The 27,926-nt window shown below is 38.5% G+C and overlaps 2 protein-coding genes across 2 annotated transcripts in view; one reads left to right on the forward strand and one right to left on the reverse strand.

Annotated features, from left to right (window-relative positions):
• raver2 (ribonucleoprotein, PTB-binding 2) overlaps positions 1-6,854 on the forward strand; it is an 81,410-nt gene extending 74,556 nt beyond the window's left edge. Inside the window, exon 15 of the mRNA XM_066663340.1 lies at positions 1,911-6,854. Within this exon, the coding sequence (XP_066519437.1) occupies positions 1,911-2,048 (138 nt within the window). The 3' untranslated portion in view covers positions 2,049-6,854. The remainder of the gene's footprint in view (positions 1-1,910) is intronic.
• A 343-nt stretch (positions 6,855-7,197) lies between these two features.
• Positions 7,198-27,926, reverse strand: part of jak1 (Janus kinase 1) — a 36,485-nt gene continuing 15,756 nt past the window's right edge. Inside the window, exons 4-24 of the mRNA XM_066663339.1 lie at positions 27,273-27,423; positions 26,130-26,293; positions 24,458-24,806; positions 24,098-24,280; positions 23,663-23,820; positions 23,409-23,523; positions 22,695-22,887; positions 19,838-19,947; positions 18,292-18,450; positions 17,758-17,845; positions 17,121-17,248; positions 16,416-16,551; positions 14,870-15,021; positions 14,593-14,743; positions 12,745-12,833; positions 12,168-12,360; positions 11,768-11,892; positions 11,410-11,582; positions 10,469-10,586; positions 9,260-9,370; positions 7,198-8,682 (exon numbers count right to left, since the gene is read on the reverse strand). Of these exons, the coding sequence (XP_066519436.1) occupies positions 8,578-8,682; positions 9,260-9,370; positions 10,469-10,586; positions 11,410-11,582; positions 11,768-11,892; positions 12,168-12,360; positions 12,745-12,833; positions 14,593-14,743; positions 14,870-15,021; positions 16,416-16,551; positions 17,121-17,248; positions 17,758-17,845; positions 18,292-18,450; positions 19,838-19,947; positions 22,695-22,887; positions 23,409-23,523; positions 23,663-23,820; positions 24,098-24,280; positions 24,458-24,806; positions 26,130-26,293; positions 27,273-27,423 (3,151 nt within the window). The 3' untranslated portion in view covers positions 7,198-8,577. The remainder of the gene's footprint in view (positions 8,683-9,259; positions 9,371-10,468; positions 10,587-11,409; positions 11,583-11,767; positions 11,893-12,167; positions 12,361-12,744; positions 12,834-14,592; positions 14,744-14,869; positions 15,022-16,415; positions 16,552-17,120; positions 17,249-17,757; positions 17,846-18,291; positions 18,451-19,837; positions 19,948-22,694; positions 22,888-23,408; positions 23,524-23,662; positions 23,821-24,097; positions 24,281-24,457; positions 24,807-26,129; positions 26,294-27,272; positions 27,424-27,926) is intronic.

A 27,926-nucleotide genomic window follows, 5' to 3' on the forward strand; every position in this document is an offset into this window, starting at 1 on the left:
ACAATATTCCTCAGTAAGAGATGGCAGTAGTAGCTCTTTCACCCTCTGCAATGCATAATGTCATCAGAAGATTTGTGACACAGCCTTGTGAGTTCACAGAAGTGTGAATCCTCGTGTGTCACTGGCAAGGCCGAAAGATCAAGACTTGTTGCTGATCTGTGACATAATTCAGTGACGGATATCACCACATGGGCTTAGGAATAACGATTATAATATTATTTATAAGCCTTGTTTGTATAGCACCTTTCACACATAAGTGCAGCTCAAAGTGCTTAACAGAAATTATTTAAAACAAAATAATCAAATGTGAAAGGTTAAGAACAGTGTATCTGCAGTTAAAATCATAAATATTATAAAGTAAAAATATAAACATGAATAAATTAGCCTTTGAACGAACTTTTGTCGTGAACACAGTTTGTTGCTGAATTTCCCAGAAAGGGAAGAAAATACAGAATTATGGCCAGATGAATTGGACTGATGCACAGTGAAAATATGTTTTGGCGTCATGAATGAACACTGCAGATATTTTAATGTAAATTTGGGATGTCTTGTTCTTCTATCAAATGAAGATAAGTATCATTCTGACTGTTAAGAGTAAAGTCCAAATACCAGGGTCTCATACTATAGGGGGATGTATTAGTGTCTTTGGCATTGGTAAATAGCACAATTGACATGAACAATTTTTTTGTTGTTTGTTTTGTTTTACATTTCGAGCAACGTGCCCCCTCTAGATGATGTCTTTTTCAAAGACACGTGTGCATATTTAAACACGACAGAACAAAAGCAAGAGTGTGTAATGAGATATTGTGGGTTGTAGACTATAATTTTGTAGAACTGGTTTTCCCTGATCTTGACCTTTTTAAAATATTGTGATTAAAGATTTAATCACATAGAATAAAAAAAATGTACACAAATTCATTCATTCATTCATTATCTGTGAGCGCTTATCCAGTTCAGGGTTGCGGTGGGTCCAGAGCCTACCTGGAATCATTGGGTGCAAGGGAATACACCCTGGAGGGGGCTGTACACAAAATTTAAAATAAAATCGAAAGCCACATGGTGGCGCTGTTGTGTTTCATCTGTGATGTTGTGTAAATAACTGATATCAGCATTGTAACATTCTCCCACTCGTAATTTAATGTTAAACTATTGTTTAGTGTTAAAAATTACCATTGCTATTTTATTCAACAAAAAAATAACCTAAAAATGAAGTATTAATAGCTGGGTTCATGATAACTGACATCAAAATAACAATATTTAAAACGTATAGGGCCTGGTGGTAAATGGCAAATGTCATTTTTGATACTGCACAGTGGTTACCATAAAATGACAAAGAGGTTATTTGTTCACTGTATAATTTGTTCAATGCTCTAAAAGTTTAGGGACAGACATGTTCCTAAACATGCTTTGTTGACTATGTAAAGTGTCCTTGGGTTTGTGAAATTGAACTTATTATCATTATTATTATTTATGCCTCAAAAAAAAAAAATATATATTATTTTATTATTCAATTAATAACTTGATTTCCGGGCGGCACGGTGGCGCAGCAGGTAGTGTTGCAGTCACACAGCTCCAGCAACCTGGAGGTTGTGGGTTCGATTCCCGCTCCGGGTGACTGTCTGTGAGGAGTTTGGTGTGTTCTCCCTGTGTCCGCGTGAGTTTCCTCCCACAGTCCAAAAACACACGTTGGTAGGCGGATTGGCGACTCAAAAGTGTCCGTGAGTGAATGTGTGTCTGTGTTGCCCTGTGAAGGACTGACGCCCCCTCAAGGGTGTGTTCCGCCTGTGCCCAATGATTCCAGGTAGACTCTGGACCCACCGTGACCCTGAACTGGATAAGCGCTTACAGATAATGAATGAATGAACTTGATTTCCTTCATTTATTAAAGGTCTGTTTCTTTTTCCGCTCAGAGTCAAGCTCGAGGACAGAAGAGAGAATACCCTGCGCTGCCTGTACAGGAGGTGAACTCGGAGGGGCCATACATCGGTCAACATTCTCAGGGCCTTGGCGGCCAGTATGCCGACTACTTCAAAAAGAAGAGAATTTAAAAAATCCATGCACACACTCTTGACTACACTTTGTTTGACGTGTCTAAGCCTTAAGTCTAAACCCTGCCCTCAATAGCTGAGACTGGTCGTGTTTAGTGTGTGAAAGTTTGAGGTCTGAACATCTAAATGTGCTCAGAGCTGTTTAGTGTGTGAGTTTCTCTGAACGTGGCACATTGCTGTGTAATAGAAGGCGCTGCGCTTTTGACATTTCTGTGTCTTCTCTTCTGACATTTCTGCTGATTGTGTTCTTCTTTCTCTTCGTTTCTCCTTCTCTCTTGGGCAGGGTACTTTTTTCCACTCCAGGGGAGTGTGTTTGTGTGTGTGTGTGTTTGAGTGTGTATGTATATTAGTGTGTTTTTTCTTTGTAAGTGGTCAAGGGCTGTTGAAAAAAAAGAGAGAGAGAGAGCTATACTCAGAATAATACTTCCTTTGAAGTAGAATTTGCTTTAAACGTTTGGACCTTATGGTCATATTTGGTTATAATGGAGAATAACCGTGTACAAATACTCTGTAAATATTCAGACCTTGTTCTGAGGTTCGCTAAAGGAATATTCCAGCATATTTCAGTTAAGTGGTTACTGTGTTGTATGGTAGAATCGCATAGACAGTAATCAGTATAATTTAGTTAGTGACCTTGTCTATAGCCCCTCCCCTGACCGAAAGCCCCTGCTCTGACCCTGCCTCGAGAACTAGGTGCTTTATGCTCTAGCTGACGCTTGAGGCATTGAGTGAAGTGAACTTTCCCTTGTGTGCCATTTCACTGTGTTTTTCTGTGGAGATTAAACACATTTGAGTGCTTAGCTGCATGCTTAAGTAGCTGATTTCACTATTAAGGGATGTCTAATATTATATAGTGTGTAAAGGACATTGTTGGCACAAAACATTTAGGATAAAAGGCAATTGTTTTGGGATTTTCTTATTTTTTTTTAGATGCTAGTGTGAAACATGGTGGAGTATTCCTTTAACACAAGGCCCTAACATCTTGGAGTAATTCTCACTTACAAAGATGTGTGTGTGTGTGTGTGTGTGTGTGTACATAGTGCTGTAACTGTAGGAAAGATCAGCCATTCTACTGCAGGAGCCTTATGCAGGAGCAAAATGAGTGTTAACTAATGCACTTAGCCTCTCAGACGGGCCGTGGCACAGGCTAAAGGCAATAATGTGTAATTGGTCCTCTTCTCTTTTCTGATGGACACACACTACAGTCAGTCTTTTCAGGCACGAGTGGATGTCTACACCACTCAGCTCTCTGCAATCTCTTATTCCAGGGTAGAGCTCGTATTTCCCTCTCTCTGAGGTGGAAATCTGGGAAAACGATGGATATTTTTCTCAGTGCAAGCAATCTGCCATGATTTCACACAGCAATAGTAATATTGCTCATATTATAAACTGAGCTGTCCATGCCCCGCCCATAAACACCTTCTTTCTGAGCAAACGTACAGAACGTCGCTCTTCAGCCTGAAGTCATAACTGATTAATGTGTGGTGTTGGTTTCAGTGGATATTTCACTGTTAGCACTTTTTATTTCTTTAATATCTTCTCAGAACTGCCATTTATTACCACTTACATATTTGTCTCGGAATGTTTGAGGGCATTGATGTGACTGAGGTCAAATGAAAATAAGAGGGAGAACATGGGACAGCCCCAGAGCCATCGATAAACTGTTAGAATCGGCATTAAACTCCCTTTAACATGGTTTATCCAGAACAACATAAGAGACCTGGTAGACCACCGAAGTGGTTACAACCAGGGATACTTCAGCAGTATTCTCACTATTAAGAGATTCAGTGATTTAATTGAGTTAGTGCAAGCATATCATTCGCTAGCATTTTGTTGAGTGATGAGTAAAGGGAGGACCATCATATCCCAGCGATTGGCCTCCCATCCAGGAGATAATCAAACTCCTAGCTCCAGCCAGGAGCTTTATTGAGATTTTTGACATGGTTCCATACGAGAGAATGTATTTGTGGGCGGAGCATGGATAGGTCAGTCCTAATAACAATGCAATGCTGCTGGAAGGATGTAATGTGTGTAAGGGGTCAGTGTGGCCCGGTGTAGAGCTTGAATGCTGGAAAGCAGTTCCCATTTGAACACCCTGCCAGTAATAATCTCAGCACAATGCCACTCTACGGCTGTTAGTGCTCTGTTTATTGTGTACGTTACTCGCTCTCCCGCTAATCCCTTAATGGTCTGTATAAGGCGGTATTTGTGTGGCATTACTGTATCATATGACTGTACTAATAATTCACAGAATGGGACTAAGTGCTTATTATATTTACCATTGCTCCTTCGGTGGGAGCGTTCTAATCAAAGTGATTTTTTTGGGAGTTTTTATTTTGTAAATGATATTTAACAGTGTGTTTGAACGGCTCAAAGCCATAGCTCTTTCTGTGTATATATCACACCGGCTGGACACAGTCCACCAGTAGACCAGTAGATTGTCTTCAAAAGGCGATGCTCAGAAACGATTACGGTTTCTGTTTCTGAGACACGAGTCCGTCTTTGTCGTTTTACAGCGTGTACAGCTGCTTTTCTTGCTTTATTCAGCCACTTGTAATAAGGCTGTGTGTGTGTGTGTGTGTGTGCGCGTGCGTTCATGCAATTTATTTCTACTCTACTCAGTGATTTTATAAGATTGGCTCAACTTCCTTTGCCCACTCTGTAAGCCACTCTCTGGTTTGTGTGAGAGCAGTGCAGTTCACTGTAATCTTGCTTCATAGCAGGTTCTAAGAGCCAGGCTGAAGGATTAGAGCAGTTCCAAAGGCTGCCAGGGATGATTACACACACACACACACACACACTCATTATGGACATTAAGAGAGGTCCAAGAAGAGTGTATGTGCGTGTGTGTCATAGTGATTGTCACAGGTCACCTGGGATCCCTTATCGGCGCTGCGCAAGAGCACACGGATGAGCTCAAATGAGTCAAAACGAGAGGGAAGTGATTCTTAAATTTTCATCAGTGATCAGAGAATACACACCTTGAAAATTAGGGCTACACAATATAGAATACATTCTACAGGGTCGTTATTCCGCAGACTAACCACTGATCATTTCAAAGCTGTGCTTAAGCTCAGTTTATTTATTTATTTATTTATTTATTTAATGGACACGCTCTTCAATAGGTCCTGTACTTTTATGTGCAGTATTTTACGTTTGAAAAGTCATTATATGTAATTTTTTTCAAAACAATCTAATTCACTGGTAAGTACAGTTAGTCTAAATGTATGACTACGATAAACAGTTACTAAATCCACAATTAAAAAAGCCAATTAATATCTAAATGAAGCTTTATATTTTTGTATAAGGCTGTGCATGTAAAAATGAGTAATTGATGGATTTGAAATTTACATTTTAATTTAAAAAATTACAACTGGGAGTGCAGCTTTGAAATGGTATGGTTTTATAAATTAATCTTAGAAATCTCATTATCTGAGATCTCTCTACCCAGAATCAGCAAGGCGGGAATACACCCTGGAGGGGGTGCCAGTCCTTCACAGGGCAACACAGACACACACCTACGGACACTTTTGAGTCACCAATCCACCTGCAACGTGTGTTTTTGGACTGTGGGAGGAAACCGGAGCACCCAGAGGAAACCCACGCGGACACAGGGAGAACACACCAACTCCTCACAGACAGTCACCCAGAGCGGGAATGGAACCCACAACCTCCAGGTCCCTGGAGCTGTGTGACTGCGACACTACCTGCTGCGCCACCGTGCCACCCTCATCTTAGAAATATTTAATGAAAATCCATGTCACCAGATGAGTGCAGGAATGGCCACACGCTGTAGTTCTACTCATATATTGGTTACACTGGTAAATCTTGGATTAGTCTTGGCTCACGTCAATGCCTTAATCGGTTCTAAACAGACAAACTCATCCAGAGCATCACGGGCTAATCAGGACTCTCTAATCATCCAGTGATTGTTGCATATTGCAACCTTCTGCTTTAAGTATTAGAAGGCCAGTACTGGGGATAAGAATTACCCAATGGTTATTGTGTCCCCCTGCTCTACTCTAGTCCAGGCTGATGTACTGTATGAAGACAGAGAGCTTTTGGCTGCTGCTCCTCTTCCCCACGTTGAGCTGAGTGTTTTCTCTGCGTCTCTTCAGTGGTCGGACGGCTTGGTCTCAAACACTAACAGCTGATGCCCCCGCGGCAGGGATTACAAAAGCACAGTTACACTTACCTCTGCTCGGCCTCGCTACAACACTCACCTGTTGCTGTTGCCGTTCGATAACGGGGCGTTCAGAAGCGGCCCTGAGGACAGGGCACTATAATTAGAGCAAGAGTGCGTCTTCGACGTTATGTCCTCCAGCTTATAATTATTCCACTCGAGTGATCCGAGTTTGTTGATCGGTGGGTGAGGGTAGTTCTGCTGTGCCTCTTCTCTTTGTTGCTCTCATGGTAAAAACGTTTCGTTGATTGTAAACATCATCCTCCCCTTCATCGCTTTGAAACTGAGTCCGAGGAAATGAGTTGACCTCATTCAGTAGGAGCACAGAGCGAGCAGCAGACTTTAAACCGACCGTCTTCATTTCTGAACATTGTAGTGTGTGTGTAAATGCTGGCTTGTGTCGCGAAGCTTTGCAATACTGAGGTGTTTCTACATGAAGTTGAGACTAAATGTTCACCTGTTTGAAGGTGCAGGGGAATCAACGCTATTTATTTTATTCTTTTTGCTCTGTAGATATTTTTGCAACTTGTTTTTAATTTTAGGGTTTGTAATTTTTTTCTGATCTGGAATTCAGATTTTGCAATATTTTATATCTAAACTCTATTGATATTGCTTTCTGTGAATAAGCTATTTTTAGGTACAGTGGAATTAAAGCATGCCTTTACTCTTGTGTATTATAGCAAGAATCACTTTTTCTCTTTGGTAGGTCTCGTTTACGAGCTCCAGGCTTTTCTGAGTTTTAAACTGTAGTACAGAAAGTAATTGTATTTATTTGTCTATTTATGTAAAGTTCTTCCTTATTGGACAACATTTCTGTCTTATTCTTCTGAGGAAAATAGTTTGGAGTTGTCATTTTGAGCAGAAAGATATGGTTTTACATTCCGCAATAAAGAAAATACGTGCTGCCTGTCGTCTCTCCTTTCACTCACTCAGTAGTTTCATGTTTCAGATCAGAGTTTACAGCTGTGTGCTTTTGCCTTGCAGCCATTTAGCACAGTTCACAGTGTGGAAGTGACCAACCGAATCAACAGCAGGAGTCTTGAACAAGAAAGAGAAATAATAATCAGGTTCTAATACATAAAACAATCCATTCGTGGTAAACTATGTACTCTCCCCAGTGTGATACATTGTTTTTAATTTCCGAAGACTTGAGCAAGAATATACGTCTCATAAGATAATAATCTTACAATCTCTAGCGCCTACTGTAGGCATTTAATGTCTCTCACAATAGCACTCTGCAACATTTCAGGATTTCAGTCTTTCGACTCAGCGATGTCGAGGGTGAGACTGAGGGATGTCCTCCAGTGGCAGCTGAAGTCGGTGACTCAGCTCGTCTGCTTTTGTCCGCTGTGTTCCAGTCTTTCACACAGGAGGAGGCACCTTTCAGCCCAAAGTCCATCTCCCTCAGCAGCACACACACACACACTGTGTCCCAACACTGCATAAACACACTCGGTGTAGATACAATATCCATTCCCTCAGAACTGCTCAAAGTATTAACTGCTGGGTATTTAAATGATTATTACGCAAATAAAGTCTTCCAAGAAAAGATAACTGACAGATGCCTGAATTATGCAGAAAGTTTAAAATATCAGGAGTTTCCCCTTTAAGCGCTAATTGCACTGATTCAAATGAAGCATTTCATTTTCTTGATCAAACGTGCGCATCATTTCCACATAAAATATATCGATAGTTTAGTCTTTCAGGTTCCATACTTTGAGAGATAGCTGTGTTAATATCATAGATTTTATTCGTGTACATGATGGTTGCGTTTGAATCAATTCAATTCAATGCATTCATTTTTCACAGAATTCCAGCCCACCATGTGCTGTGCTGTACTACAGTGGAAATGCCCAATTATCCAAACACACGTCACTGAAACAAATATCATGAAGAAGCTACTGTAAAAGTCGGTGGCATTAGAATGCGTCGAGAGCAATCGCTACATTTTTAGCTTTCAAAAGTAAATCTAAGCTAAGAGGAGAAAGAGATTAATAAACATTAAATGGATGAAGTGGTCCTTTTCCTCTTGCGCGCGTGGAGAGTGTCAGGACTCCCTGCTGCCTCCTGCAGTGCAGTGAAGTGACCGTTAAGCCATTTAGATATTTAGCCGTTCAGCTGTTGGCCGTCAATTCACCAGCATCATGATGAGGTCTCTTTGTGGTAATATGATGAAATACAGTGGATGAATACAAGGATACACAGAGACGGTGTCGGCTGAACCAAGCGCAGGAAATCTGTCGTGAGTTCTTTTCTCTTTTCTTTTTAGAGAAGGTTCGTTGCGCTGACCTCTCACATTGTCTCTGGTAAGGCAGGTGGAGTCTGCAGCACAGTAGATTTCCATGGTTACAGGCTGTCGCCAAGCATCTGCTGAAAGGCAGCGATCAGGCCTTTGAAGTCTATCCTTTTGTCAGGTGTGCTCTCCCAGCACTTCCTCATTAAAGTGTACACCTGAAAGAACAGAGAGAGAGTGGTCACACACACGGCTCAAGGAGACGGCCCCCGGCCAGCGCAGTGGCACAGCAGTGCTTTTTACCATCAGCTCGGGGGGAGGTTGTGTGTAGTTCAACAGTTTGCATTTTGGTATTTAATCGCACAGCCCAGGATCTGTTGTGCATTCAACTTATCTGTTAAATCCACTTTCAGTTTTCCTGTTCCTAACCCCAACTCAAATCCTATGCTCAAACTTAACCACAACCCAATATTCACCTCTGAGGCTCAAACCAGACACAATAAATGAATTGCACCATGCTGCATGTAGCGTGCTCCTATAATAATCAGTGTAGCAGAATCATCGCAGAAATGTGTGTTAAATTTAGTCTAAAAAAGTTCATATTGCAATATACAATAAATAATAAAGCAATAATAATGTGACATCAGCATAATCCCTAAATGATCACAAACATTAATCATAGTCTCCAAAGTGCTGAAACCTCCAGCTCTGAGAGAGATTCTCCTAGAGGGGAGCATCCAGATAAAACGGAGCCCTGTGTTACGTTCTCTGATTGATGTGTAGTAAATGTTTTACCATCTCCGGGCAGTTGTCTGGCTTGGGCAACCTCTTCCCCTCCTCCAGAACTTTTACCAATCGGGTGACAGTCATCTGGCCATGTGTTGGACCAATCATCTTGAGGAACACCTGGTGAGGGAGGAACAGTGTCAGCTGTCTGCTAAACACAGCCTCTATGTTACTGCTAATCTACCAACACTGCCTTTTACTATTCCACTCATAGGCAAAGCCTGCACAGTTAACACTGTTAAAGAAAACAAACAAACAAAAAAACAAACATGACTAAAATCCATTAAAACAATACTTTATTTCCAAAAGTAGGTTAAATAGTGTCTGCATTTTGTTCATGTGGAAATGATGTACACGTTTAAATTATGCTGTATCTATATTTCATACAGAAAATCAGAATTTCTTTTCAGCGCCCTAAATAGTCCCTCCAGGCAGGGCACAGAGGGTTGTGTGGGACTCGTGTACACTGATCTGGCACCAGTGCCCACAGCCTTTGGGCAAGGCATCTGCCACCATGGGCACAGACTGACACCATCTGTCAGAGCTTCCATCACTGTCCGTCTAAACAAAGAGCTCCTTCATTAGAGGAGCAGAGTACAGCACTGTTCTACTCAATGACAGGCCAAGTTCAATCTCTTCTCTCACAACTAGCCTTCAACCAAAGCCTGAAACAGATTCATTACTGAGGAGATAACTACTGAGAGGAAGACTCAGTTTTAACTTCTGTTTACACTCAGGTCGGCTACACACCCAGTCATTTAAGGAACTAAAGTCACTGGGGCGGTTTCCTCAAGAGCACACATTCATTGTCCTTTGTTAGTCTGCTTAATCCAAGGCAGATGTAACGTTGCATTAACTCAATACACACTGTCCTGACTGCAGACTATTCGTTTGATGTTTATACTTAACAGTGTGTACCTTCCCCCGCCCCAAGAAAATTGGATGAAGTTCAATGTAGAGTCTAATGTAGTTCTTAGATGTTACGATTGCACTGTTTTCAATGTAAACAAAAAACGTAAAACAAAAATCAGTACAAAACTTTTCATCTCTGACAGTGAGTTGATAACCAGTAGTTTCATAAGTAGTTGGACAGAAACTATTTAAAGGAGGTCTGTTTGAATAAGAGCGAAAAAACAAGCTTAAAGCTGGCAGTGAGGAATCACTCGGAATGCGCTGCCAGCACAAACTTGGCTCAAAGTCGATAGATTGTCTGCTCACCGGCATGGGACTGCATGAGGCATCACAGTAGGTCAGGAGCTCGTACATAGTCACTCCAAACGACCAGACGTCAGACGCTTTGTAGAACTTACAGTGGATTAAGCATTCTGGAGCATACCTAAGTCATGCAGAGAGAGAAAGTTATGGCATACCACTGTAAAACACATGACTAGATGTTTATATAATAAAACACATGACTACACAACTGTACTCCAGAAGGAATCGTGGTGATCTCTAGCCTATCTTATGTACTAATGTTATCAGAAGACATGTATTTAGGTGTCAAAAACACCTGTGTCTGAGCTGACTGGATGGAGCTGCTGAATGAGCCAACAGTGTTCTTGTTCTTCGCCTAAGACTACAGCTGCTGTAAAACAGTAGGTTATAGTGCCATCTAGTGGTGTACAGAGTGCAGATATTTATTATTATTTATTATTTATTTATTTGTTTTTTTTTTTGTTTTTTATAGTTTTTCCTAAACATGAGTAACACCTAGAGTGTGCTCCAAGTGTTGCCTTTTGAAAGCATTTAGCAACAGCTGACAAAACAGCAAACATCATAAATTCATCACAAATTTCATAAAAACCATTCAGGCATGAAGACTGTCTTTGCAGTGAGACAGCTTTATGTGGCGATGCAAATGAATCCAACTCCCTGTGTGATAAGATACTTTGGAATTACTCTAAATGTATTAGAAGAGGAGGGGCAAACTGCTGTGTCACGTTCTGTGGTTTTATCTGTCACCGCAGTTTAACGCACGTACAAGTTAAATGGGCTCCACAAAGATTAGAAATGCTATTAGAGTCTGTATTTGCATAAAACCAGAATACCAGAGCACAGCCCCACTTGCCTTTCACATAAAATACAGGTGTGCACTGATCTGATTTAACTACTGCCTATAGTATCGATCTGCGTGTCTCCTGATCGTCAGAGGAGCTTACCAGAAGACAGGGCTGTCCAAGTCGTCCTTCACTGTGTAGTATCCTTCGTTATCTTTAATGCTTTTGGTCAAGCCAAAGTCTCCAATCTTCACCGTGCTCTCGTTCTCCACCAGAACATTTCGGGCGGCGAGATCTCGGTGGATGTAATTCCGAGAGCCCAAGTAATCCATACCCTGAAGCATGGAAAACAAAATGAAGTGCAAGGCTTTTATTAGGCCCACACGTTATACAACTACAACAAAAGAGTCTACAGCACTCACAAGTCAGTTTACTAATGTGGTTAAACATGATTTAACTAAAATATTTCCAGCATTCTAGAGGACTCTACAATCCTCGTGTGGAACACATCTGCACTTACTTGGCAGATCTGTACAGCATAGTTGAGCAGGGTCTTTAGATCTGTCTGGGCTTTGTTTCTGGGGAGATATTCCTTCAGGCTGCCTGCAGGCAGATACTCCATGATGAGTTTAATGGACCTGCCACCTGAAACAAAGAGATAAAGGGTATTTTTACTTTGAGAAACATTACATTGTTAAGCTATTTTTATCAGAAGGCTACTGTATTGCGGTCAATGAGAACTGTAGCCTATAAACACAGTAAAATCAAATGATTATATATTGCATTTCATTACAAAAATATACCAACAGCAAAATATATCTGTCGTGTGTTTAAAGTTGTTCAGTTTCCTACATTTTTACAGCAGATCTACGTGAGGCAAAAGATGTGTGATGTGTGTGTGTGAGGTTTGCTTTTATTACCCTCCTCTTGGCAGATGCCTTTGTATTTGACTATGTTCTCATGGTAGAGCTCTCTCAGGATGTTGATTTCACACTGCAGGTTACTGCTCTGCTCTTCTCTGCTTTCTGGTTTCAGGGACTTCACAGCCACCAGTTCCCCTGTCCGATCCCCCCGTGGGTCATACCGGCACAGCTCCACCTTTCCAAAATGTCCCTAGCACGCGCACACACACACACAAAATGACAAATGTCATCTTCTTGAGGTGCTTGCATTCTGCATAAAATATTTATTGTGTCATAATTTATAACAGTGTTGTTCTCTTTTCTGTGAACAGTGATTTTTTTATCTACATTTCCAGTAATCGTTTTTCCTGTATGACTGTCCACCTGTTTGTTTGCCTGCCAATCTACCAACTAGGGATGTAAGAATAATATATTGTATTGTACAGAATTGCCTCGCAGGGTGTCCTACTTTAATGTGTTGCATTTGTGTACACTGCATTTAGTTTAAGCTGAGACAATTACACAGTGAAATTCAACACTATCTAAACACCATGTCATGACAGAAGTCCTGTTTCATAAAAAGATGTGAAATTACCTCTCCTAGGTCCCTGATCTTCCTGAGGAATCTCTTCTCAAACACGGTTGGGTCCACCTCTAAAGTTGGCACAGGTTTAATGGAAGGGTCTGGAGGGAAAAAAATGCTGCATTAATGCGCTGAATCACCTCAGACATGCTTTACTAGCCTACAGGTTGTGGTTTCAATATTTTGAAAATGGCTACAGATTATAGAGAAATACGGTCTTGGAGGGAGACTAGGATGTCACTCATCACCTACACTCTGGGCATAAGGGATCAGACCTTTCATAACTGAAACTTATATGACATCACAAAATTCAGTTTAATAAATGAATACAAAGTTGGAATGATCGTAAGTACACTATGAGAGTTCTGTCCCTGTATTTCCTCCTGCTGCTTTCTTCTATCCACACAATTACAGGCATCAGACCAGTTTCCTCATAGACATCCTATTTGAGTGAGCAAGTAATCCTGTTCAAAACAATACTCAATATGATTGCAGTGTTTACACACATGTGGTCCAAAGACATATTAGCGCCTAGGAAAGGATTAGAGTATTCAGGTGGTGTGGAAATTTCTGCCTGGAAAATACCTCACTGTCAAGGTCCCTGGAGTCAGCTAAGTGTCATAACTATATGTTGTCGTGTGTTTGTGACAGCATTGTGCAGTCTGGCATTTCCACACCATGGCACCTTATCTCAGTCAATCCTGACAACATACTGACACGTTCCCTCTACTGTACGTAGATGATTAATGTAACAAACATGGCTGATTCAACCAAATGCCAAAACAAAGCTTTTAATGATAATAATAATTAAAAAAAAGGCGAGAAAACCATTAAAAATTCATTAATTAGAAATAGTTTCTTCTGTAGTCAGAGTTTTTAATCATGGCTGAAAGAACATATTAAACGAAACTGTGTTTGTGTTACATTTACCAGTAAAATAAGTGCAAAAACAGGGGACATAGCCGTTTTCCCACAAGTTACCACAGTTCCCTTGCTTTAGTCAAAATACAAGGATCAATCAACACATTACAATTTTCCAAACGGCTGCTTTCAGCGCATGTTCCTCTAAATGCAAACGACCCGCTGGTGAGTTCAATGCGAGAGCAGAGGAGTGAGAAGTAATGAGAAGAAAATGTTGTTTTTAGCCATTTTCACTGTTTCATCTTTCATCTCTGTTTCCATTATCACCGTATTTAATCCGAGCACTTATTGCTCTGCACTAGTTTTGTTTTGCGCCGTTTAATGTCATTGTTGTGCCCTTACATAAATAGGGGTTCTGCACTGGAGAGACTCAGACAAGGAGACAGGACAACTCTAAGATACACACAAAATCAGAATGACTCATTTTATCCCATGTTTTCATACTTAGGTAGACCACAGAATACTGAGTGTGTTGTTGATTTCTTTTAGTTTGTGGGTTGGTAGGGTCTCCAGGTCCACAGATTAGTGTGCTTGTGCACTCAGGTGATTTTTTATTTTTTAAATATTCCTTTTTAAAACCACAAAAAAGCAATATGTCTTGATGTGGAAACAGTCTTTACACTGTGTTAATGCCTGTCAGCCTCTAACTAATAACACAGTTACTAAAATAATCAAAGAAGAAATGCAATATTAACTCAGAACTATTTTAAAAAATCTGTGCTGAAAACCTCTCACTGAACTAATTACATGGTCTGCATGCTTTACTTCAAACCACAAGAGGTCAGTGTTTTGAGAGCTGCTACATATAGAGGAACTGTTTTTCACATTTGAAGAATTTTTCCAAATGCTTCCATTACAACAATTACTGAATAATAAGACTTAGTCTTAATAATTGAATAAGAAGACTGTTATAAGAGTAAAGTCTGTAATTTCCCTTACTCTGTTTTTCCAACATGTCAATGTCTCGGACAATGGCCCTGAAGAATGGTCTTTGGTGAGGGTCATATGTCATGCAGTGGGTCATGAGCTTGGCTAGCTCCTGACAGTCTGGTGTGGCCAGATGACACTGAGCTGCGTAAAACCTCTCTTTCTGCTCAAACAGACATAGAGAGGGAGAGAGAGAGAGAGACATTGTTAAAGAGGAACAGACAATCATATTACCACTCCCCAACACCAGATTTCCTTCAGTTTTGACTAATTGACAGTTTTTGTTTACCTCTGTGAGTTTCTTGTCTTTGAGGGGGATCTCTCCATTATAGCATATCTCCCACAGAGTTGTGCCAAAGCTCCACTTATCTGCTGCAACACTCAGGTTAGCGGTGTCCTGCACACATTCAGGGGCAATCCATGGAATCCGATCTACACATTCTGCATGAAAACAAACACAATAACAGATGGATATTGTAATTTGCAGCTTGAAAACATACACATACACACACATTTTTTATTTTCTCTTTGATCCCTGTAAGTCAGTGAATAAAACAGTAATCCTGGTCACGGCATGTCTTTCCAAAACAAACTAGAACAGAAGTCATGAGAGACGGACACTTGCCAGAAGAATTCCTGTCAGCTATCTAAACAACATTCCTGCTTTCAATATTATTCCAAAGCTAAGCAACTTTATCTCACAAACTAAAAGCAGCACAGTACTTAAGACTGCTTTGCTTCAAACTGAAGCTGATACTGTGTTTGGGGTACGCAATAAAAAAAAGCAACAAATAAGTAAAAATAATAGTTTAAAATGTCTAAATGAAGGTCCTGAAAGAACCAAAAAAACAAACATGAGAGAAACTGTGCTAGTATTTTTTAATATGGTTGCAGTAATGACATATGATTGCTGCTCTACAAAGCCAATCTTTACATCGACTACAGTACGTTTAATACACGAAAAGGCATGTACTTAATTGATTTGCACAGGTAAAAAATGCTCAGGCAAAAGAAAGTGTTTGAAGTGTCAGTGACAATATGAATTTGCATGGAACAATATTCAAGCATTTTCAATTTTAACTTTTAGATCTAAATTTGATCTATTGTTATTCAAATCTTTCTAAATTAGCATTTAAATAAATTAAAATGAAAATATTAATCATTAAATAAATCAAACTAAATATGGTACTGAATTTGCATTTGCTGTAAGGAACACAGCAGAGTAAATCACTCTTATGGTAAGTGATACAGCATGTGGGCAGATGCACACAGTGATGCAGGTTATAATCACAATATGGCCTTTCTAGGTAGAAATTCCCAGAAACTTTTCACTTTTCTTTTCCTCAATGTCACAAATATATGAATTAATTCATTAAAAATCAGTTATCAGTAGACATTAGGGTTTATTTCACCAAAGATTTTACTTCTCAAAATGGCCATCTCAGTCATTCTACTGTTAAAAGCATGTTATGATCAGATTATAATCAGATCAGATGTCAAAATCTCAAATTTTTGCAGGGCTTTGGCAACTGATGCATTGAAAAATTTTCATGGAAATAACACAATGAATAATATTACACAGAGCAGAATTATTCACCTTTCAAAAGTTTTAAAAATAAGCCATATCAACAAGGAGACAGAAGAAATTCAAAGCCTAAAAAAAACATGATTATATTTTGTACTTGATTTAGAATTTCTCTAGCGATAATTGGGAAGCATTAAAGACCTGTGTTATGATACCCATTAAGTAGTCATTTGTATTCAGACTCCAGTCAATGTTCACTACACAAAGCAGGGTGGCTGTAATATTCATATCAGCAATGCAAGGCCCTTACCTTCTCTTGTGAGGACAGTGATGGGGATGCCGGGGTCACTCAGCTTAATAAAGGGACTGCCTTCACTTTCCAAACCATCTCGAGCCAGAAGAATGTTCTTAGCACACACATACCCATGAACAAGCTTCTTATCCTCCTATAAAACAAACACAAACATAAAACAGTATAATCATGCAACAAAGACTGCCAACACTGATTTATAGAGTATTATGTAACTGCATTCTGTATTTTGCATGACTACAATAAATGACAAGACAGCAGTACACCACCTGGTAATGTAATTTCAGGCCAATCAGGATGCATGATTATTTGTATTTGTATTGTTATTGCAATATGAGTTTCTGTGATACAAACTTAACAAAAAGCTAAGTCAGCGGCCAAGTGAGACATTTAGATACTGCACATCTAAAAAATTTCCTTAACATACAGCCTTAAATGACTCGTTTACATAAAAGAAAACTATATCATATAAAATATGCTTAACCACGCTTGTCATAATCAAAAAACATGAATAATATGCATAATTCATATAAAGAAAAAAAGGCCAGAAACATTATAAGCCAGAAAAATGGGATTTCTCCTCTGTTCTGAAGAAAACTACTGCTAAACCCATGGCAGCACTGATCGGCTAATTGGTACACTATATTTGCTTGAAAGTATTAAAGAAAAATATGTGACAAACAATTATTCAGTCTTTATATTTACCAGATAACTGAGGGCGCTTGCCAGTTGTTTGGCCACCTGGAACTTCCATGAAGTGCTTAGAGGTGTCACTTGTCTGCGCATGAACAAATCCAGGGGACCGAACTGCACAAACTCTTCTACCATGATATCTACAGAAAAAGAAATTCATACATTCTGCTTCGTGTTCTTTAACCATTTAAGCATTTGTGTGTAGGCCCACGTTTCAATGCATATTAATTATGTTAATAAATTCATAACTTTTCAAATTATGAAGAAGAATGCAAATGTAGCGTTAGGAGTCTCAGTGAAAACTTTCAATGAAATGAAAGAGAAAACAAGCTTTCCATTCCTCACTCACATACAAACATGCATACACAAGCACACACTTGTTTGTTTGGTTGCCTGGCTGTTTGTTTTACTAAGACACTGCAACTCTCCCTTTGTTCATTTCTAATGTTTTGCCAGAGGTAAATTTCTATTGGTACAATATATATTTATCAGCAGTCACATATTTAAAAAAAACAAAACAAAATTACCACCGACTCCATTAAGTTGACAAGAATAAAAAAGTAAATGTGTGCTTTGTAAAGTTTTTAGCTTAATGTACATTTTATGCCACACCTACACTCCATTCATGGAAAATGTTAGTGTCACTTACTCTCCTGGTGGCGCACACAAACTCCATAAAGCAGGGCAATGTGTTTGTGTGAGACTTGACGCATCATGCTGGCTGTTTCAAAGAAGGCCTAAACAAAGTGAGAGACAACAAAATGGAATTAAAACATTAATGAACTGCTTTATATTTTGCTCAATATAGTGACATCATCTTTAAATAATACAATGTTATAGAAATATAGGATAAACACAGTTATTGACAAAAATAAAATGGATTAATCTGGTCAAAGAAGTGAAATTTACTTTTTTGTAATGAATATAAGTTCACACTTCTGTGTATTTTTATGGCAATCACAGTTTAATTGCTGAATTTAAACAGATAGAGTTGAAAAACTTAAACATGAAAATATATATTTTTTAAATGTACAAAACATACAAAATGTACAACAAAAATGGGGGATAAAAACAATTAAAATGTAAAGAATTAAATGGTCCACACTAAAAACTAGAGCATAGCTAGTTTCATGCCCAATGAGGGAGTGAATAATAACTGAGAAAGAGAGACAGACGATCTCACCAGAGAAATGTCCCTGTGTCCAGAACCCAGCACTTTCAGAACCACCTTCACCTCCTGAGAATTGCCGTAGCCCCCAAAATCATCATCATCATCTTCACTCTTCATCTTCAGCACCCCTGCATATATGTTGGTCCTGGTGCCCCGACCCAAGTGCTCCTCCTAAAAATAAAAAAAATAAAAAAACCCACAACCAATCACTTCTCTACAGATGATCATGGCCACACTGAAGCCCAGCTATGTCGAATTCAAGCATGTTGCTAGTCTGTGAAATGACCTGATAATTTAAACAGAATATAAAATAAACCAAGGATAAAATGATAAAAGATAAATGCCCACGTGCATGATAATGGGAAACAAAGAGGATTTTCCTTCAGTATACTGAAGAGATTTTTGGGCTAAAATGGCTTGGGTTGACTCTCTTGTTTATATCTTAAAAAGAAAATCCAATTTTTACCAACAACTATGTAAACCAGTGGCAGATATTGATGTAAAATATCCAAAGATGTTTCACACAGTTGACTGTGTGAGCAGGAAATAAAAATGAAGTCAATGAAATCATGTTCAGTGATGAAAGGTCAACTCTCAAAGAATCCATTCTTTGACTCCAAAGCATCTTTAAGTCGGGGAGTGGTCAATAATTCTGAGAATTGAAATGCTTAGAGTCTTGTACTGTGCTTTGAAATTAGACAGAATATTTACACATATATCATAGATCACTATGATCTGAACCAGCCCTAAACAATGGATAAACCATGTTGAAAAGGAGTTTAATGCTGATTCTAACTTTGGGTTTGGCTTTGGGGCTGTCCTTGTTACAGCATAGAATTAATTTATGCAAATTTGGTTAACATTTTCTGGTTTAATTTCCTTAAGATATTATACTGAAATTGGAAATGTCCACATTTTCCATTTCAAAACGAAAATCAAACAACAAGTTATTTTGTGTTTTCCTTTTTTTCTTATTTTGAATTAAAAACAAGCTGTTTCCCATTTTTGGCGGCACAGTGGTAGTGGCAGGTAGTGTCACTGTCACACAGCTCCAGGGACCTGGAGGTGGTGGGTTCGATTCCCGCTCCGGGTGACTGTCTGTGAGGAGTTGGTGTGTTCTCCCTGTGTCCGTGTGGGTTTCCTCCGGGTGCTCCGGTTTCCTCCCACAGTCCAAAAACACACGTTGGTAGGTGGATTGGCGACTCAAAAGTGTCCGTGTGTGTCTGTGTTGCCCTGTGAAGGACTGGCGCCCCCTCCAGGGTGTATTCCCGCCTTGCGCCCAATGATTACAGGTTGCCTCTGGACCCACCGCGACCCTGAACTGGATAAGCGCTTACAGATAATGAATGAATATTTCCCATTTTCCCATTTCAAAACAAAAATCAAAGGACCAAACTTACACCCACCCACAAATAACACCCAAAAGGTTTTATTTATTTGTTTGTTTGTTTATTTGTATTTCATACTTGTACTGTTTTACCTTACATTAATTCTGTCTTAGAGTGCTCAAAATGTTCTAATATCTTACAGCATGGAAGAAATGGTTTAAGAACTGTACCTGTACAATTTCCTCTTTAAGAATACGGTGAAAGCTCAGCTGGCTGACTTGAGGTTGTCTCTGAGGGGCGGGTTCTCTGTCCATGGTCATTACTAACAAGTTGGAAACCTCTGAAATACATAGAAGGATTGACAATTATTAAAAGACAGACATGATGAGCACTTAATGCAAAAGTTTGTGTCTGAATTGTGTGTCTGCTTTTGAAAGGAGCATAAACAGTACAATCTAATTAAACTGCAAGTTTGTGCATGTGTAGAAAACAGATGATAAAACATCTGCTTTAAATGTAAAGCATATCAAGTTCTACATGAAGTATAAAAAGCAAAAATGCATGTAAATAAGACAAGTCAGTGTATTTATATAATGTGTCTACTTGTGGTTAACAAGCTTTATGTGTGGGTGTCTCAACTCAGCACTGCCGTGGTGTGTGTATGTTCTTCAAATGCTGTGTGAGAAAGGAGGAAGTTGCTCAGTATGTCAAAAATAATGAGGAAAAACTAAGCACTAAAGTTGTTCTAACACACAAAGAGTGTTTTAAGATAGTTTTAAGAGTATGGCACCATTATATTGGTTTTGTCTTGATTTGCATAACATCATACTAACACACACCCATGTTTTATTTCCTGAAGGCAGGGCAACATGTTTCACAATACAAACGGCAAAGATCTTGAAGTGAAAAAGATCTGAGATTGTGAAGTGAACAGCAATGGAAAACCACATTTACTACATTTCCTGCTTGACACCAATGCCTCAGCAAGTACTTGTAGAGTATGTGGATGTAAACAAAACAGTGTAGCTGACTTACAGCAGGGCTCATATTTCATTTGTTTTCCAAGTTTCTCAAATTGTCTTCTAAATTCATATTCATCTCATTTTATTTTCCTTATAATGAACAGATATCCATGCACTTCCCCAAAATACAGTACTGTGAAAAATACCATGCTTGTTTCCAGAAAAGTGGGGATATAAAAAATAAGGTATCTGTAAACATTGTTGAAGCTTTTCCCCATTGTTGCTTGATACAAGACTTCAACTGCTCAAACATCAGAGTTTGTCACTCTGCCCATTATGATGTAACATATGAGAACAGTCTGGACTGCAGGCAGGACAGTCAAGCATATTATACTGCAGTACCATGTGGAGAATGAGGCCTGGCACTGTTATGCCATGGACTTACCCTGAAAAAGCATAATATTCAGAGCAGTACATGCCTTTTTTCACACTCCCAGTAGATGCACCCCTTGACAGATGTTGGTTTTAGCACATTTTGCTAATAAAAGTTTGGATGGTACATTTTGTAGAGATCAATCTATGTTTCCCTGAAAATAAGCTGAAACAATCACCATAGCACAGAGATTTCTCCTTGCGTAATATAGTTTTATGTTAATTTTCTTGAAAAGGTGGTGTGCTGTGTTAAGTGCTAATGGTTTCAGAAAGTACTCCCAAGTCTATTTGGTTATATTAATCAGAAAAGCATGTAATTTGTCATAGAATGCCATGTGAAGGCTGAAAAAATTCACATACATTTAACAGTAGTGTCCAGCCTTCCCCTACATGGAGAGATATTTATCTGGAGTGCCTGAAACCTTTCACAATATTATGTACAGTACATGTCAGATGGCCTAAAATCTCTGCAGTCTTGTGTTATGAAATGTCTGTTTGAACTGTCAGACAATTCACTCACAAAGATTGGCAAAAAGTGGCGAGGCACTTTTAAAGCTTTTCCACTCATTTATTGTAGGGTGTTTCTATATTGTAAATAGAAAATCTGAATATTCTGTAAAAATGCTTTTGTTCACTTGTTCTTAAGTGTGTTACTGGAAACAAACTAAAGTATAATTATATTTACAAAATACAATCAAGATAATATAAAATAAATATATTCCTTAAAGTCCATAGTAGCATAGCTTTCACTTTAAAACTAAGTCACTAAATTTATATTAAATAAATATATATATTTTTTTTTTACACACAGACAAACACACACACACACACACAATATCAGTTTGTTCCAAATTATAGTTTGTATTCTGTATGTGGACACGTGTTGTTAGTTATAATTAGCTTTATTGATTTTAGTCTCTCATGAGGTGTGGTGAAATTAAAAATGCTTGTCCAAGAACAGTCTTGATCTTAGATAAAGGGGCGGGGTCATGAATTTTGAACTTGCACCATCATTTAGTGACATTGCAGTCCCTTATGTGAAATGAATTCTGGAGGTTCCTGAGAGTGTAATTGATACAAGGATCTCAAAAGCTACTGGCTTTTTATAAGCACTCAGGTTTCTCATTTATAAACAACAACACATTGTTTAGACTGTCCTTCAGTCAGACTAAACTAAGACAAGGCTCTGTTTGTGTTTTGGTGAAAAGCTAGAACACAGTCAGTAGCATGAGATCTACAGACAACTGAAATAAGGACTCATGGAAATGTTTCAGCTTGTTTAATGTAACGGATTATTGATACTGTTTAGTAATTTTGCAGTAAGAACACAGTCTGGGAACAATTGTTGTCAGTGGTTAAAATGCTGACTATGGAGAAGAAGACCCTATGTATGCTGACTATAAGCGACAGAATATGCAACGTATTCAGTTCACATGCCGTGCAAGTTGGTGAATAATGTTGTGAAATATGAAATTTCGTGTGAAGGCACCACTGAAACTTATTTCATCATAAGATTCTTATCTTACTGTTGTAATGTAACATAAGCAACAAACATTTGTTCCATGACCTAAAAATTTTACACAACACTATAACCCTGTTGTAAATAATCAGAATTAACAATGTGTGTTTAAGGCCCCCCTTTTGCAGTTCATGTTACTATACAGTGTACTGTGCATGTGAAGACTTAGTATACCTCTGGGTTGTGGAGGACAACACCGACGCAGTTGGAAGCGCAGGTTCTCTGTTCGAAGACTCTGGCCCTGCAAGTGGTCCAACAGCTCCTTTAGACTAGGTCTGAATGTCTCCGTCCCAAACAACCTGTAGCCTTGTGTGTTCACCTCGATCTGGAAGTTCTTATATTGGGGAACAGGTCTAGACGTATCCAGCTTAAAAAGAAACAAAAAACAACTGAAACAACTGCGTAAGCGGCTAAAATGCCTTATTTTTAGGGTTGCAATTCAAAATCAGACAATTGTATTCTAAAGAGAATCTGAAATCTGCCAATCTATTAATTTTCAATTAACTAAATTTTGCACTTTTATCAAATAAAGAAAAAAAATACATTTGATGTTGCTACTGCGCTGACACTAATGATGCCTGGGATGTTGGAACAGATCTCTTGGAACATATTATTTTCATGAACCCTGACTTTCCTGATTCCTCCTAAATTTGGCCATGAAAAAACTCCCAAAAGTTTTGATGGGGTTCATTATTTATTTATTCTAACCAACTTTCCTCCATTATTGAGATGATTTCTCAGTTCTACAACGCTTTCTTTCATTTTTATATAAAAATCATCACATAAAAATCCTTAGTAAAAACTCACATTGTAACAAATTTAAATGAGTTAAAAAAATGCAAATACTAACTGTTTAGGAAATGGAAAGGACCATGCAAATTCATGTACCTCCATGCAGACGACAGTCATGATGATATAGTCATAATCTGTACAGCTCCAGCGTAGGACGTAGGAACCCTCTTCGTTGCCTTCCTGACGAAGTTTGTGAATTGCATACTCTGTGCTGTGGGCAGAACACATAAGTGGTTTATAAATACTGAAAATTCTCATATTGTTGATGCTGATTATTTATAATACAGGCTTTGTTCTGCATTTAAAGGCAAATTTGAACAGGGAACATGAAGATCAGGTTTTAAATGTACCAGATGGGTCCGTGGCAGCCATTCTGCAGATTCTCGACGACAGAAGAAGGGGCTACCTCGGTGCAGAGGTAGTGATGGGCATCTACAATCAGCCTGAAATATCCATCCACCAGAGCAGCAAAGGCAAAAGCTTCTTCACGATATGCCAACTCTAGCTCCTGCATGAGAAAAAAAATATTAAATTAAATATATATATAAAATACATTCAACACATCATTAAATCTTTTTTTAAAAAAGTTCCAAAAACACATCTGAACATTTCAATTTAAAATCGTAAAATAATAAGAGAAACAAATCATAATTGAAGAGAAACAGATTTCAATTAAATTGGACAATCCTCTGTTTACTATAATGTTATTGACAATAGATTTCTTTTTTTTTTTGTAAATAATAATAACATACAAAAAACTAAAGGTCATGCAATGATTAACGTGCCATGGTCTTGTTGTCCTGTCTGTAGACAGTAACACAGGAATCTTTTGTAACGATGTGGGTAATTTCATAAAAGTCTGAGAAAAGTATCCATCCATTGCTGGCATCTTTCCTTTTGTCATTCTTCTGTTTGCTGTCCATCTTGTTTTTCCTCAATTTACTTTTGTCTTTTAAAATCAGGACATGCTGTTAAGGACAAAAACAGAAAACTGGTTTACAACAATAACTGGATAAATCCCAAGAAATATTAGAAACTTAGACAAAAGTGCTTATATTCCACACTGCGCAAAAGACAATAATGAAATGTAAAGAAACAAATGCCAAAAACATACATATATAACAAGCACAAATAAACGTATTTACCTGCTGAGGCTTCTTCCTCCAAGATATCCCAGTTGTGCCAGACACCTGCACCTCAAAGAACATCCCTTCGTCTCCCATGCTGGACATGTGGGCAGGTGAGCCCTCCCCCTCCCCGGACACACGGATGTTTTTGGGTTCAATCACCTCTCTGCCCAGACCCCATGTCAAAGTCTCCAGTGTGGAGAGATATTTCACTTTCAGGTCATACAGGGTAATGTTGCTGTCTTTGATGGTCTTGCTGTTGAACTCATTAAGGAAGTTCTTAAAAACATTGCTGATACGCATGCGGGTCAAGAAGTTGCGTTGCTTGATGGTGCGATTGAGGCTTTCTGGAATGAAGCGCTTGTAGCTGCAAGTGAATAATATAATGATCAGCTATAATAAAAGTGAGATATTTGGAATTAAAGAATGAATATAACAACTTAAAGTTAGAATCCCAGGTGTGGATTTTAAAAGTATTATCTGTAAAAAAAAAACCCAATATATTATAAACTTTAAAAAAGTATAGACGAAACTATAACTTAACAACAATTATCAAAATGTGAAGGAGTTGTAAGATACTGTGCATTCATCAATCAAATAACCCTCTATCAATGTGCCTAAACAAAGTAACTGCTTATTGTGCTTATTTTTATTGTGGGAATTCAAATGAGAATGAGGCGTGGTTGATTTTTAACCAAAAAGTTCCCAAGAAGGAAACCTTTATTTTCTTTACCGCAGAGAGAATCACCACTCTCCTGTCTAAAGAGCCGACCTAGAGCCGACTCACCGCTATCAGTGAACCTCAACAGATTCCTCTATTCAGTCCGACTTAAAGGGCCAACGGAACGGTCCGCTTAACATAGTGTCTGTGTGTGAATATTGTTCACAAGTGTTCAGTAGTCCCTACGTTATTATATATATACAATTTTTCAAATAACTGGTACTGGTGTATTCTTTCAAAGTTTATAACAGCCAGTGCTGCATTGTGTCTACAGTGCATTATTGTAGCTACATTACATAACTAAGAATTTGAGTAGGAACGTCTAAAATAGTGTCAGCATCACAAACAAGAGAGCACATACTGGTTAACATCATTAAAAAGGCAAAATGCAAATCGAACAGTATCGTGGTATGCTACAAAGCCTGCATTGTTCTCAGTTGTTCTATAAACATATGATATAGTCTCTAATTACACAGTTTCAAAATATTCCACAACAGCAGGTGAATATATGAATTAAAAAAGACATCAAAAAAGGCTCAGTTTTTGAGGTAAAAATTTATGCTAGCTTACCATTTTTACCTCAAAGCTTTACAAGAGAGTTGTCAAACAGCTCAAAAAGAACATGTCTCAACACAAGACTACAAAATAATTTAGATCTTTCACCATCTACAGCATATAATAATGTAAAAAGGTTGAGGAAATCCAGAGCAAGCTCACTGCGTATAGAGCAGGGACAAAAAAAAAAACACTTTTAATATAAATGACTTTTAAAAACACTCCCACAGCATTGCACTGAAAAATACAGCAACATAGTTACGGGAGTCTTTGGAAAACTATTGTTACTTGAAAAAAGTCAAACATCCCTTCTATGGTAATGCTGCAGTGCTGACACCAAAACCAATACTGATTGATATAAATTTTATATCTGCTTTAATCTTTACTGTCTGTGTAGGCTATATGAGGGCTCACCTGGTTTCAGCACCAGATCCAGAGAGGGGTAGGTTATTGCTCTTAGCATGGTGAGTGATAGCCAGAACAGCCATTCCCAGACACTCATTTTCTATTTCATGCAGCTCTGTGTCACTTTGGGGACTTCGTATTGGAGCCAAACCCCTCAGAAAGTCATACTGGCCCTGAGGCACACAAAAGAGAAACATCGTCATCACTACTAGTCAGGCATTAAATCAAGAATGTTATGAATGTTTCTATTGTAAATTACATGCTTTTAAAATGTGTTCAGATGAAATCTCATTCACACAATATGTCTCTAACTCCAAATGCAGTCAATAAGCCTAGACACTTTCAGCATGCAAGATTTCATTTAGGGGGATTTAGCGGATTTGATATGCACAAACGTGGAATTCTTGGGCCTGTTTTGATATAAGATGTATTTATGTAAATATATGCAAATGCTGATACCAGTGCCAACACTTAAATATTAAATACAGAAATTAAATCTACCTGGGTTATGGAGACATGAAAAAATGCTGTAAAATAAATGAAATGCCTGTATTTAAATGAAGTAACCCAGCATTAATGATACCTAACAAATGCATAATCAAAACTCAAAATGTAAACATTTGTCCAATGTAAATTTTTTAAGCAATATCTGTCCATATCAATATAATACCAACAGCATTGTGCATCTTTGATTTGCTACCTTACAATCAAACTACTAAGCATCATGCACTTCAAAAGTTCCTTATAATGTCTTACATGTTCTGTTTTTTTTTTTTTTACACTGGACTAATTAGTAAGGTATAAGATTACAGTATTTGTTATCCACTTGGCTGCAGTGCAAAAGAAAACAAGCAGGGGTCTTAAAAAAAGAGAAAAAAAAACGTACTGAATTTAGAAATAAGATTTTTGCATAACTAATGATTTAAATGCATCAAAATTCACATTCATGCATATAAAAACCTGGACATGCATAAAACAAACAACTGCATGTTAAGACAGCAACCCAACTACTGATAGGGGAACGAAAAGATAACAGGGGATTTGAATAACCACCCAGCTACAATCCTATCTATGGCTCCACACAAGAGGGAGGAGTTTATTTTTTTTCTTCCTTCAAGTCAGTTGATCTTTAGATGATTTCTATGCACCCACCTGAGCAAACAAGTAATCTAGTGAGGCAGCGTCCAGAAGAGGTGTGCCATCACGGCCTTTCTGGGGGCTTAAACCCTTCTGCTTGCTCAAAGAATGCCGCCACACCGGAGACTCATTTTCAGATGTGCCATGCCAGTTTGTGAAATAGAACCTGCGGGAAGAGGGAGTGTGCGTTACGGGTGCATGTGTATACTTGTAGAGAAGAGACAAGTGGAGAAAGTTATCTTCAGTATGGTTGCACGTATAATGGCTTCATGTACCATGCACAACCTCATCACAAACAGAAACAAACATGTTATGGGGTGATAAGTATTATTTGAACATTGAACAATAGTGAGAAAAAAAAAAAAAGTAAAAACATCTGCTTAACTACTTCAGTTTGTACAGTGTATTTGGCTGCCATACAATGTGTAAACAGTGGGAACTCTCCTGTATTGTATGTAAATATTCAGGGTGCTTGCACCACAGAGGTGCCACATGAGCAAAGAATCATTGTAAACAGGAAGTAACACAGGTTTAAAAAAAAAAAAAAAAGATCGGTGTAGTGTGTATCACAGCGGAAGTGAGCAAGTGCAAAGGTTGACCCTAACCTGTTTGTGTACACAACAGGTACTCTACATAATTCCAATCCCGATCGTAACTCCAGGTAATTCT

Source organism: Hoplias malabaricus, chromosome 3, assembly GCF_029633855.1.
Source record: "Hoplias malabaricus isolate fHopMal1 chromosome 3, fHopMal1.hap1, whole genome shotgun sequence".
Classification (NCBI taxonomy): domain Eukaryota; kingdom Metazoa; phylum Chordata; class Actinopteri; order Characiformes; family Erythrinidae; genus Hoplias; species Hoplias malabaricus.